The sequence below is a fragment of the Fonticula alba genome, assembly GCF_000388065.1.
Source record: "Fonticula alba strain ATCC 38817 unplaced genomic scaffold supercont2.2, whole genome shotgun sequence".
Classification (NCBI taxonomy): domain Eukaryota; order Rotosphaerida; family Fonticulaceae; genus Fonticula; species Fonticula alba.
This window is the reverse complement of record NW_009242972.1, coordinates 3,786,757-3,798,781: the sequence shown is the minus strand read 5'-3', so window position 1 is coordinate 3,798,781 and position 12,025 is coordinate 3,786,757. Positions and strand designations below refer to the sequence as shown.

Genomic DNA, 12,025 nt, shown 5'->3' with positions numbered 1-12,025 from the left:
GGGGGGGGGGGGGGGGCCTCCGGACGGGCGCACCTTCTTGGCAGCGCCAGCCTTGGCCACGGCCAGAGAAACACCGAGGATGGCATTGGCACCGAGCTTGGCCTTGTTCTCAGTGCCATCCAGGGCCAGCATCAGCTCATCGATGCCGGTCTGATTGGTGGGGCAGAGGCCGGAGGAGATGACCGCCGGGGCGATGATGTCGTTGACATTGCTGATGGCCTTGTTGACGCCCTTGCCGCCGTACTTGGTCTTGTCGCCGTCACGCAGCTCCAGGGCCTCGTGGGCACCGGTCGAGGCACCAGAGGGGACAGCCGCGCGGAAGAGGCCTTCATGCGGGGGGTGAAGGAGATGGCACAGGCATCGAGGCAACACGGGGATCGGCGGGGTGAGTCGGGGATGTGTGGAGGACAGGGCGAGAGGGCAGGAGGGCCAGAAGGCGAGAGGGCGAGGACAAAAGGGCGCACCCAGGTCGGTGGTGACGTCGACCTCGACAGTGGGGTTACCACGGCTGTCGAGGATCATGCGGGCCTTGATGGACTTGATGGTCATGGTGTGTATGTGTGTCGGGGGGGGGGGGGGGCGAGAGGCGAGGGGAGGAGGCAGGTTGCAACGAAACGCGGGGTTGTTTGCAAGTCTCGGCGTGTGCCTCGACCACCGGGGTGACCGAAAGGCGCGGGTGTCTGAAAAGCCCGCCACACGGGAGGCCAGGCTCCTGGTCGGGCGGGCTTCGGCCGCTGCCATGACAGGGGCCCTGGAGCCGCGGTGATACACCGGGCAGGGGAGTGTCCAACACTCGGGCCCCCGAAGCCACCGGTCGAGCCCATCCCCGGGGGTCGAGAGGTCGAGGATGACGACTCCCGGTCCCTCGCCGGGACTGACACACCTGCTCCGCGCCTGCGTCACCCCCCTCCCCAGCCCCCCTCCCACCTGCCGCGGCGAAGCAACCCCCTTTCGGCGCGGACAATGACCAGTGCTGGGGGACGCCCGGTGGGTGCAGGGGGAAAGAGGGGGGGGGGGGGGACGGGGGCGCACACCAGAGAAGCTCCCAGAGCAAATGAATGTGTCGGATTCGGAACACTCCGCAAAAATGCGCCCGCACCCCCCCCCCTCCTGCGCCGGGTCTTGGGGCTAGGCACGCCCCGTCTAGCCCCAGGACGCGGGCCGGATCGGAACACGAAAGGTGTTGGGCTGCGATTCATCAATGGCTCGTGCGCATTTTGCGCGTGATCAACTATGCTGATAAATCAGCACCTCTCGCCGGCTTTCCCACCGCCCGCGCGATCGGCCCCACGGGCAGCCCCACACAGGCGGCTTCCTTCCCACAGGTCCGGACCCGCGGCGTTTCCCACCGCGACCGGCCCCCTCCAGGCGGACTGGAGCGGAATTCACGCACCCTCCCGGGACCCGGGGCCGGGGCGGCACTGACGAAGTGGCATGCGCCAACGAAGCAGTCAAGGGGGTCTAGTTTCTGGCGGGCCTCCGGACGCGGGCTCGATGGCTTGGCGCCCGCGCTTGGGGACAACCCCGGCCTCTGCCAGGAGTGCGTGCCGGTTCCTTCTGGAAGGAGCGAACACTCGGCCCTGTCGGGCAGTCGCGCAGGGGCCTGAACAAAGGCCGGGGGGGGGGCCGCGGAGAGCGCCCCTCCGCCTGAGGGGGAGAGGTGGACAAAGCCGGAGCCCAAGGCCGGCGCGCGCATGAGCGCCGACGCCACTCGTGAATGTGACTCCCTCGCCCCCCCCCCCCCCCGCGCCCCCTCTCCAGGGCGCTGACGAACATTTGCCCGGGGCCGAGCGGTCACCCAGGATCCCGGGCCGCACTACCTGCCTGGTTGAGGGAGAGAGTTGCCTGGTCATTGCGTCACACTGCCCCTCCCCGTCGCCGGCCCCCCCCCCTCTCCCGAATGTGCGGCCCCCCTCCTCTCCTGGCCCTCTCGGACGGTGCGGCATCTTAGACTCTATCGCGAGGGGCGGCCACGGGCCTTAGGGGGGGGGGGGGGGGGACCTCAGTCTGTCGAGGGGCACAAGGAGAAGGGGCAGAGGATGGCCAGCCTATGGGCGTGGGTTGGCACTGCCCGTCGGAGCGCCTGTGCGACAGCCACGCCGGCCGCGGTGCTGCCCCACCCCCCCACCTCCCCGCTCGCCACGACCGTCTCCGGCTGCCCGTGCGCCCTATTCCCCCTCCCCGCCCTCCTGCGTCCGGGTGGCATTGCGTGCTGATGACTGAACACGCTCGGGCCTCGCGTGAACCCAAGGCAGGGGCCGTCACCCCCTCCCCCGTGTGCCACGCAAGACCGCACGAGAGCGAAGCAAGAAAGCAACACCGCAGGTGGGCGGGAGCTTTGTCATCCGAGGCCATGGGCTCGCCTCATCGGCTGGGACTCCCTTTGAACTGGACTCCCGACAGGAAGACCGGAGGCTGGCCCTCGCGCGGCCCTCCCGCCGCTGTTGGCCGGCCTACAAAGCAAGCCTTCGTAACCTGCTCCCCCCCCCCCCCCCCCTCCCCCGCCGCCGCCCCTCTCCTGGGTCCTTGGCCGCGCCTTAACCGTCTTCCTGGGAGGAAGCAACAGCACCTGGCATCCCCCCCCCCTGCGACCGGGGACTTGCCGATCCCTTACGCCGTCGCGGGTCAACTTCGGGGCGCCCCTGCTTTTGGTGCCCTTTTTTCCGGTGCCAAGGTGCCTGCCCCCGCCCGCCGGGCACCCGGCGCCATGCTCCTGAGACCCACTGAGGAAGGTGGGAAAATTCGTTGTTCCCGGAATGCCCCAGGCCACCGGACCGCCGGGCGCTTGTGGGCACATGCGCCGTGTCTAGGCCTTCTTTTGACGTTGTCCGCCCCCCCTCCCCCGGCTGCCCGCGGCGATACGGCCCCCTACGCACTCGCCCGCCCCCCTCCCCTCCGGTGCGTGGCCGACTGGCCGGCGGGCAACCAGCGTTCCGACCGGCGCCCCCCCCTCCCCCCCCGCGGGGTGAGTCATTACCTACAGTGGCGATCGGCGCTCCCCTGGCCCACGACGCGCCCGGGGAGTGGCGAGGCCGGCTTCCTCGCACGACTCGGGGCTGGGCAAGATCGGCCATGGATTTTCGCCCAGGGCCAGAGAGGCCCAGGTCCAGGCCAGACCCGGGCCGTGGAGGGACCAGCGGAGAAGGGCAAAGTGAGCTGAAAGAATATATTGTTGTTGTTTATTTTACATCTTTTTATTGGGTGCTCGCTCGAGTATTCCCCCCCCCCCCCCCCCGGCGTCCCAGCTCCCTTGCTCTCCCCCGCTTCGTGGAGGCGTGTGTTGGGTGTGTGTCGGGGGTGGGGACCCGCGCGGGGGCCGCCTGGGGCTTGTTTTCATTTTCGCCCATTGCCAGGGGGATTGGTTGAATTCCTGCCCTCTCAGGCGCCTCCCCGAGCCCCCCTCCCGGCCGCGAGTGGTCAGTGGTCCCCGTGTGTTTGTTTCTCTCTCTCTCTCTCTCTCTCTCTCTCTCTCTCTCTCTCTCTGTCATACACATACACATTCCGTGCCTTTCTTGTGCACTCTTCGGCCAAGATCCCCGCCCCGATACCAGACTCCGTGTTGTGTGTGTGTGTGTCCGCGAGCGCGCGCATTCGGATCCCACACGTCAGCACGGTCCCAGATCTCCCCGGCCCGGCCCTCCTCTGCGCGCCCCCCACACCCCATGTCAGAGTATAAAAGACTCCGCCCCGGACGACCCCCTGCCTCGGCGGTCGAGAATTCAATCCCACCCCCTGAGATAAAATCCTCCTCTGCGTCATATCCCCCGCCGTTCTCTCCTCCCTCCCCCCTCTCCCCCTCGATCCATCCCCACCTGCATCCCCCCCCCCTCGATCCAGTCTCCACCATGAAACATACAGGAACTACGGAAATCCCGGACTTCGCCGGGGACTCCTCCTCCTCGCTTTTGGTCCAGAGCAGCCTGTCGGACTTCTCGTCAGTCGGCAGCTCGGCCGTCCATTCGCAGCTGGAGTCTGCCCTTGAGGGATCGCTCAGCTCCGAGTCAATTGCCAAGTTCCTCGAGTGCGTCACGCCGATTGCCCCCCGCCCCCCGCCCCCCCCGCCCCCCGCCCACTCTGTCCTCCAGCCATCTGACCAGCTCTCCTCCCCCCTCCACCCGTGCATCCAGCCGCTTCGTCCAGTTCCCCAACCTTCCGCGAGTCGCCGGCGTCCAGGTGCTGAAGGCCCTCGCCACCGGGCAGTCCTCCTCCGAGCCGCCGGCCAGCTCCGCCGCCAGTGGCAGCCGTTCGGCATACTTCGCCCGCGGTGCGGCCGATCAGCGTCGCTTCGACCAGGCCCTTGCCCAGCTCATCGACACGCCCCAGGCCGAGCGGGCCGAGCCCTTCCAGGCGGTCATCTTCAACCTGCCCCCGGGAGGACCGGACTTCCATGGGGAAACCCTGTACCTGGTGGACAACTCGGCGGATCTCTTCGAGTGCGCCGGGATGACCAGCTCCGCCGCCCTGGCAGCCCAGCTGGCCGCCAAATCCGCTTCCTTCGACCGTGGCACCGGGCTCGTCGGCTTCACCGGGCCGTCCATCTGCCTGGCTAGCCCCGGGGCGCGGACCGTGGTCCTGAACTTCCCCCGCGGGGAGACCGGCAGCGCTCTGAGCACCGTGCTGCGACTGCTTCGTCGCGGGGCCGGCTCCCAGTCCTCCACGGCCCCCTTGTCCTTTGTCACGATCAACTACTGCCCGGAGTCCGAGCTTTTGCAGGTGGTGGCATTGGTCCTGGCCCCGGAGGAGGAGCCCCACACCGCCGAGTGCCTGGCACAGCGCCTCTTCGCCGATCTCCTCGAGGCGTACTCGCTCCCGGGCCAGGGCCCGGTGGCCGAGGCGGTGGCCGAGGGCCTCCTCTCCGTGCGTGCCGGCCTGCTGGCCCATTCGGTGTCCCTCTTCAGCGAGTACTTCGCCCCGGCCGGACAGGCGCTTGATGCCCCGGCCCAGGCGCTCGATCTGTCGGTCGCCACCCTCGGCCAGGAGGCCCAGATGCTGGAGCAGGCGGCCCAGCAGCTGGCCGGTCGCCTGCACGGCACCGAGCATGGCTCCAAGCACGGCACCAGCGCCCCCCCGCCCCGGAGCCACGGGTCTCACACGTATGCCTCGGGCCGTGGGTCGTTCGCCGAGCCGCCGACTCTTGTGGTCCCGGTGTCGGGCGCCAGCCCGGGCGGCAGCCCCGGCCAGCCGGTGTCACTGCGGGTACTCGCCGGCGCCGCGCTCCCGGCCGGGTCCGCTGCCCGGGCCACTGGTGCTTCCACCTCGGGGTCGGCCCTGTCCCGGGCAACCGAACACTTCTGCGCCAGCGTGGTGACCAGCAACTTCGCCGCGTCGCACGGTCCATCGGCCCTCTTCTGGCACCTGGACGCCGAGCGCCTGCTGCCGGCTGGCGCTGACTCCGGCCCGGCCCTCCCCCGGCCGGAGATTCTGGTCATGGTGGCCGGCGCCGGATTGCGTGGCTTCCATGTGCGCATGCGGACCGTCTCGCGCGGTGGGCTGCGCTTCATTCGGCCATCGGCCACGGCCGTCCGCAGCCTCCTGCGCGAGGTCCACCAGCTGGCCTCCACGCAGGAGCTCAAGAACAAGGACATCCCGGAGGGCGGCGCCAAGGGGGGCTTCACCGTGGACGGCTTCCCGGCCGAGGGGGGGACCGTGCCTCCGCTGCAGGCGCGTGGCGCCTTCCGCCGGTACTTCGATGCCCTGCTGGATCAGACCCTGCTGCCGAACCCCGCCGGCGAGGAGATCCTCCTCTTTGCCGGGCCCGATGAGGGCACCGCCGGGTTTATGGCCTGGGCGCCGGAGCATGGGCGTCGCCGGGGCACCGGCGCCTGGCGCGGCCTGGCCACCGGCAAGCCCCCGGCCATGGGCGGTGTCCCGCACGATGCCCACGGCATGACCACATCCTCGGTCCGGCAGTACTCGCTCGGGATTTGCCGGCGTCTGGGTCTGGCCACGCGCGATGTGCCCACCAGCCAGACCGGCGGGCCGGATGGCGATCTCGGCTCGAATGAGATCCGCCAGGCCGTGGCGGCCGGGCATCCAATTCGCGCGGTGGTCGACGCCACCGGTGTCCTCTTCGACCCGGCTGGCCTGCAGCATGAGGAGCTCCTGCGCCTGGCCCGGCTTCGCGCTCCGCTGGCTGCCTTCCGGCCGGACCTCCTGGGGCCCGATGGGTTCCAGGTCCTGGCCACCGGTTCCCCCGGCAGCCCGATTACCCTGCCGGATGGGCGGACTGTGGACAACCCGCAGCGCTTCCGCGACCAGTTCCACCTGGATCCGGCCCTGACATCCGACCTGTTTGTTCCGTGTGGCGGCCGTCCGGCCGCTGTCAACCGCGACAATGTTCACCGGATGTTTGCTGGCCCGGCGGCCGAGGCGGCAGCCGCCCTGGCCAAGGGCCAGCAGCCGCCGCCGCCGCCAGCCGCCGGTGCTGATCTCGGCCAGCCGCGCTTCAAGTACATCGTCGAGGGGGCCAACCTCTTCATGACCCAGGTATGTGTTTGCCTTTGTACGTGGGGCGCCCGGGGGGCCGGGCAGGGGCCACTTGTTCGAGGGCCCTCGTCTGCTCTCTTTCCCCGGGCCTCCAATCGCTATCGTCTCTTGTCTCTCCGTCTCCCCCCCCCCCCCCCCCCCCCCCAAAGAGTGCCCCCCCCCCCCCCCCCCCCCCCCCCCCCCCCCCCCCCCCCCCCCCGGACTTCCCTGCTCCTTCTAACCCCGATGTTCGCGTGCCATGCCGATAGGAGGCCCGCCTCTTCCTCGAGGACAAGGGCATCATCGTCTTCAAGGACTCCTCCGCCAACAAGGGCGGTGTGACATCCTCCTCGCTGGAGGTGCTCTCCGGGCTGGCCCTCAATGACGAGGAGTTTGTGCGCCTCATGTGCTCGCCCGCCAGCAGCGGGCCCAAGGTGCGGCCGCTGGACCTGGCGCAGATCGGCCCGGACACCGACGACCCGGAGGACCGTCTGCATGGGTTCCCGGCCGGAGCGCCGGCCTTCTACCGTGCGTATGTGGCCGACATCCTGGCCATCGTGCGGTACAATGCGCGCAGCGAATTCGACCGCCTCTGGGACGAGCACCAGCGCACCGGCGAGGCCATTTCCATCCTCTCCGATCGCCTGTCGCGGGCCATCCTCACCCTGAATGCTCGCCTGGCCGAGGGGGCCGAGGCGGATGCCGCCGTTGCCGAGGCCCTGGCCCGCGCGGCCGGCAAGAAGCCCACCCCTGCCGCCACCTCCGGCGAGAGTCGCATCTGGGCCGATGAGGCCCTCCGTGGCGCGGCCCTCCGCTGGTCCTGCCCGCCGAGCCTCCTTCGCCAGGTTGGCGGTGTGCAGGCCCTGCTGGAGCGCGTCCCCGAGACTTACCTCCGGGCCATGGTCCACTCGCGCCTGGCCTCCGGGTTCATCTACGAGGTGGGTCTTGGCGAGGAGGCCGCCGCTCCGGGGGCCTTCGCCGCCTTCGCCAAGAGCGTGATCGATCGCCTGCCCAACGACAATGCGCCGTCCTTCGTGGCGGAGCCCTCGGCCCCGGCGCACCTGTGACGCGCCCGGGCACGCGAGTCCCGCTCCCTTTGGTGGCGCTCGCATCTCCTGCGCCCCCCTCCCCTCCACCTGTGTGTCGACCGGTGATCCGACGGCCGCCTGTGTGTGTGTGTGTGCATTGCCTGCGTACCGTAGTAGTGTGGTAGTAGCCCCACATGAGAACATATGGCCCCGGCTGCGGCGGGGGGCCTCCCCCTCCCCCCCCCCCGCCCCCCGGCCCAGCGACAGCCGACCGTAGGGCTGGGAAAGAGAGGGCGCAACGGGAGAAACGCGCGTGCCCCGCGAGCCAAACACAAAAAAATACCCAAAATACACCACATAAATTTCCGGAAATCGGCTTGGTTGTTCATTTGCCCTCTTCGGTCTTGATCATGGCGGCTGCTGGTGGTGCGGTCGACAACATCGCGGCCGGCGACACAGCAATCGGCCAGTCATCGTGGGGCTGCTTCCAACACACCGCGCACCGAGCCCCGGCCGGAGGCCCTTGCTCCTCGGGGGGGTGCTGGTGGCCGGTCTCCTGCTCTTCGGCCCTGATGCCCGTGTCATTGGCTGAGCCCGCCTGCTCGGCTTGGTCAGCTTCTTGTTTGGCCAGACCGGGCTTGACCCCGCCGGTTCGACCCGTGGCGGGATATGTGCGAATGAGGGCCGGGTGCCCGGCGAGCCAGGCCGGAAGCTCCCCCCGGGTGGCGCGGTATCCCAGCAGTCGGGCCTTCGACTCGCTGCTGTAGTACTGCCGATAGGCGGCCACCGCGTCATCGACGCTCCGTGCCTCGGGGAAAAAGAGCGCCGGCGGTGCCGGAGCACCGGGGCCTGTTGAGCCACTGCGTGGGCGCTTTTTCATCGGCGAGGTATCCTCTGGCAGGGGGTGGAGCAGGAAATCCCGACGAATGGCGTCCGGCATGGCCAAAGCCGGCGTGGTGAGCTGGTGGCCACACAGGTCGAAGTTTCACGCGCACGCGCACGATGGGAGGAGGCTATCAGCAAAAGTACACATGGCCAGAGGGGGGCGCCCCCTCTCCCTCGCACGAGGCAATGCCGGTCCACATGTCATCGTACCTTGATCGAGGCCGTCCCCGGAGGGGGGCCCGCACCAAGGAGGAAGCGAACCTGCCGGGCTGACGCATGGCCGCGCTTCCACCCGACCCCCGGGATCAAGGTGTCGTAGAGATCCCCAGAGTCGGGAGACCGTTCGTCCACCGGGTCGCCACCGTAAAAGCGGGCATGCAGCTCCGCCAGGGCTAGGGCATGTGTGGCCAGCCTACAGTCGCCATGTCAGTCTGGGAGGGGAGGGGGGGGGGGCCAGGGTGCGGCCGGGGCAGAAGGAAAGGACACGGCGGCAGGCGGCCTCAAGGGCGCTCCACGACACAGGGAAGGACACACGTACCACTGGTAGTTGCCGGCGGACTTGCGAGCCCAGATGGCGCACGGATGCGACAAGTGTGATGGGAGGTATGGGGCACGGCCGGTTCCCGCCTGGCAGGCCGCCACCCACTGTGCCGCGAGCCAGTCACCCGGGTCGCCGGTCGGAGTCTCAGTGCCGGCCAGCACCCCGGCAAGCAGGCTTCGCACATTGGCGCCAGCTTGGAAAGCCTCGTCCGAATCCCGAAGAAATCCCGCACACCCGAAGGCCGGGCTGTCAGCGGGGCTGTCCGTCTATCGGGGTCAGATGTCGTCCACAGGGAATAGGATGAGGAGGAGAAGAGAGATGAAGAGGAGGAGGGGGGGGGGGGCGGCGGCAGGGAGCATGCACAATCGTGAGGGTATTCCACGCACGAGAGGGTGCCCTCGAAGCAGGCCTCCGAGGCAGATGTATGGACTGGATTGGCGGCCGGTTGCAGCGGCCTGGCGGGCTGGGCCAGGGCACGCCGTCCAAATGCCGAGACATCTCGCGCCGTTAGCGGGCCAGGGTCCGGGCCCGGCTCCCCCTGTGGGAGGCGTCGCGCCAGGCCGGCCAGTGCATACCAATGGCAGGCGTGCAGAATCTGACAGGCCTCCAACAGCATCTTGCCTACATGGCGATCTCCCAGAGCTCGAGCAGCGCTCACCGGGTTGCTGTGGAGGAAAAAGACATTCACCATGGCCAAGATGCGACAAGTGGCGCGGGCGGAGGAGAATGGGCGGTTGTGGGATGGACGCGCAAAGAGGACAGGCCAAGGTGGATGGAGGGGAGAAGAGGGCTCGAGCATGTTCCGGCATCCGGGCATCGATCGGCTGCGGTCTTTTTTTTTCTTTTGGCCCCCCGCCCCCCCCCCCCCCTTGTGAAACACGCCCACCTGAGCGCCTGCCGCAGCACATGCCGCGCGCGCCATGCCCCCCCCTGCGCACACGCACCCACACATCTGTGTGCGTCGGGGGGGGCGGGGAAGGTGCAGGGGAGGGGGCCCATCTCCCTGGCATTCGATCGCGGCCGTCGGTCCGATACTCCAGAATGAGATAGGCTCCGTGTTAGCTCCGATCTCCTTGGTCATGTGTGCAACCGAGATCACACACGCCTAGCCCACAATACCGGCCTGTCTGCGCGCCCTGCCAGCGCGCGGCCGCCCTATTTTTTCGGCCGCCCCAGGGGCCCATGTGCGAGATCCTTCCTGACAGCCCCACCCTCCATCCGCGCCACGAATGCCTTCTCTCTCTCTCTGCCTTTCTATCAGCCCCCCGAATCCCCTCTTCCCCTCCTTGCGACTCCGTGCCCTCCCCCCCGCGCCCTCGATGACGCCCGCCGAGAAGAATCCCGCCTCCCGGGAGGCCACCGCGGCCAAGGTGAACAAGATCAGCCACGAGCGCTTTGTATCGCTGCGCTTGCTGAAGGAGTACGCTGCGGCCGTGTGCCCGATACCACCGTGGTCCGGGCGAGTCCCGCCACCCGAGGCGCTTGACCATCAACCATTGCCCAAAAAGGCTAACCCCATGTGCCCGGGCGGAAGGCCGGCCCATCCTTCACACACGCACTTTTGCCGCATGGTCCCTGCTCGGCGGCATCCCCTCACGCACAAGGTGATCGAGTACAACTTGATGCTGGAGACATGCGGCGGCCCGGGGGTGGTGACATCCATGATGACCCAGGCCATCCACTTGACCATGGCCGCACGCAATGGCGCCAATCCCGGCATGTCCTCCATCCCCCCCCCCCTGGGCCCGCCGTACAAGATCGCCGTGGCCACGCGCTCCGGTTCCGACTGGATCATCCGCGAGCCGGATTTCGAGGAAGCCGGCCCCGAAGCCGGCCAGGTATTCGGCCGCGTGGAGTACGTTTCGGCTTTTCCTCTGACCACCGTGGGACCCGAGTGGCGCGGGTCCGCCTTCGGCAACAGCCCATGCTCTCACTGACGCCCCCTGCCGCTGAAGGCGTGTGCCCCAGCGCAATGGCGCCTACATCGTGGGCCCGGGGGAGAACCCCTTCCAAAAGCGGGGGATCTTCTCCCGGAGCTCCTCCAGCCGCCTGTCCCACACCTCGACCACGGACACGGGCCACGAGTCGGCCATCGGCTGGACCCAAGACCCGACCGATGTCGACTCGCCCTCCGCGGCAGCGACCCCAAGCACAAGCCCCACGCCCGGGGCTGACCGCGACGGCGCGAATGCCAATGTCTCGCCGATGCCCCAGAGCAGCCCCTCCCATAGCTCGGATTCCCTGGGCATCGCCCCTCCGGACTCGGGGGCCATTCGCCAGGAGCTGGCGGCTGTCATTTTTGTACGCCGTCTCGGTCGGCCAGGGCGGGACCTTTCACTTGCGTGCACTCGGGGCTCCTGCGAGCCAGGTTAAGAATTGACCCTTTCTCTCTTTCTCCCCCGCCCCCTCCCCCCCCCCCCCCCTCCCGGTGTCTTGTCCCATGGATTTAGGACTTCCACCCGCCGGAGACATCCCGCCGGGCGCCGCGACGCCACGCCGGCGTCGTCGGCGGCAATCCCATTCACACGGCCCGCGTGCAGCTTGTCCTGCCCGGGATCAACGTCCAAACCGGCAGGCCGCTATCGCACACGCCGACAACCGTGCGCTCAGCCTTTCTTCCTGGCCCGCCTTCGACCGGGGCACTCCATTGGTGGGCGGGCGAGGGGCAGGGGGCGGGCAGGGCCACATTGTATTGACCAATCTCATTGGGCCGCCCCAGACCGAGGAGCGCATGCTACGCTCGGCCCACAAAAGCCTCCTTCCCCATCCCATGTGCGTGGCCATCCCGAGCAAAGCGCCAGTCTGGAGTGATCGTACGTTCTGCCCCTCGGCCGTGTGCTCGAACAGCGTGAGACTCCCTGCCGGCAGGGTGCCCCGATGCGGTACCTTACCTCCCCGCGCACCGACACCCACTCACCCGGTGAGCAACCACGTCCGCACACGCACACATATGCACAGTGGCCCGGTCGTATGTGCTGAATTTTCGCGGACGCGTCACCTTGGCCTCGGTGAAGAATATGCTCATCATCCACCCTCGCGATCGTAAGTTAGGGTTATGGCAGCCTCGTGCCGGCTGCCCGTCACTCCTGTCGCCCCCACCGCCCCC

At 68.6% G+C, this 12,025-nt stretch overlaps 4 protein-coding genes across 4 annotated transcripts in view; 2 read left to right on the top strand and 2 right to left on the bottom strand.

The window, feature by feature from the left end:
• Window positions 1-574, bottom strand: part of H696_01787 (alpha-enolase) — a 7,967-nt gene extending 7,393 nt beyond the window's left edge. The window contains exons 1-2 of the mRNA XM_009495695.1: window positions 465-574; window positions 34-326 (exon numbers count right to left, since the gene is read on the bottom strand). Of these exons, the coding sequence (XP_009493970.1) occupies window positions 34-326; window positions 465-549 (378 nt within the window). The 5' untranslated portion in view covers window positions 550-574. The remainder of the gene's footprint in view (window positions 1-33; window positions 327-464) is intronic.
• Window positions 575-3,673: 3,099 nt separating this feature from the next.
• On the top strand, window positions 3,674-7,721 carry H696_01786 (hypothetical protein). Its single transcript, XM_009495694.1, has 3 exons — window positions 3,674-4,021; window positions 4,128-6,486; window positions 6,735-7,721. The coding sequence occupies exons 1-3, from the start codon at window positions 3,846-3,848 to the stop codon at window positions 7,530-7,532; spliced, it is 3,333 nt and encodes a 1,110-aa protein (XP_009493969.1). The 5' UTR covers window positions 3,674-3,845; the 3' UTR covers window positions 7,533-7,721.
• A 136-nt stretch (window positions 7,722-7,857) lies between these two features.
• On the bottom strand, window positions 7,858-9,766 carry H696_01785 (hypothetical protein). The gene is made up of 4 exons (XM_009495693.1): window positions 9,306-9,766; window positions 8,917-9,177; window positions 8,589-8,790; window positions 7,858-8,454 (listed from the first exon to the last, which is right to left on the bottom strand). The coding sequence occupies exons 1-4, from the start codon at window positions 9,734-9,736 to the stop codon at window positions 7,879-7,881; spliced, it is 1,470 nt and encodes a 489-aa protein (XP_009493968.1). The 5' UTR covers window positions 9,737-9,766; the 3' UTR covers window positions 7,858-7,878.
• A 472-nt stretch (window positions 9,767-10,238) lies between these two features.
• Window positions 10,239-12,025, top strand: part of H696_01784 (hypothetical protein) — a gene marked incomplete at both ends in the record, with an annotated part of 2,152 nt that continues 365 nt past the window's right edge. The window contains 6 exons of the mRNA XM_009495692.1: window positions 10,239-10,352; window positions 10,524-10,774; window positions 10,875-11,220; window positions 11,370-11,519; window positions 11,639-11,732; window positions 11,878-11,961. Coding sequence (XP_009493967.1) covers window positions 10,239-10,352; window positions 10,524-10,774; window positions 10,875-11,220; window positions 11,370-11,519; window positions 11,639-11,732; window positions 11,878-11,961 — 1,039 coding nt within the window. The remainder of the gene's footprint in view (window positions 10,353-10,523; window positions 10,775-10,874; window positions 11,221-11,369; window positions 11,520-11,638; window positions 11,733-11,877; window positions 11,962-12,025) is intronic.

Bases quoted from the DNA above. Each gene is read 5' to 3' on its own strand.
- H696_01786 (XM_009495694.1), top strand. From the start codon at position 3,846: ATGAAACATACAGGAACTACGGAAATCCCGGACTTCGCCGGGGACTCC. The intron at 4,022-4,127 runs GTGCGTCACGCC...CCGTGCATCCAG, and splicing joins TCAATTGCCAAGTTCCTCGA to CCGCTTCGTCCAGTTCCCCA. The intron at 6,487-6,734 runs GTATGTGTTTGC...CCATGCCGATAG, and splicing joins CCAACCTCTTCATGACCCAG to GAGGCCCGCCTCTTCCTCGA.
- H696_01785 (XM_009495693.1), bottom strand. From the start codon at position 9,736: ATGCCCGGATGCCGGAACATGCTCGAGCCCTCTTCTCCCCTCCATCCA. The intron at 9,178-9,305 runs GTGCGTGGAATA...ATAGACGGACAG, and splicing joins TGCTTCGAGGGCACCCTCTC to CCCCGCTGACAGCCCGGCCT. The intron at 8,791-8,916 runs GTACGTGTGTCC...TGGCGACTGTAG, and splicing joins TCCGCCGGCAACTACCAGTG to GCTGGCCACACATGCCCTAG.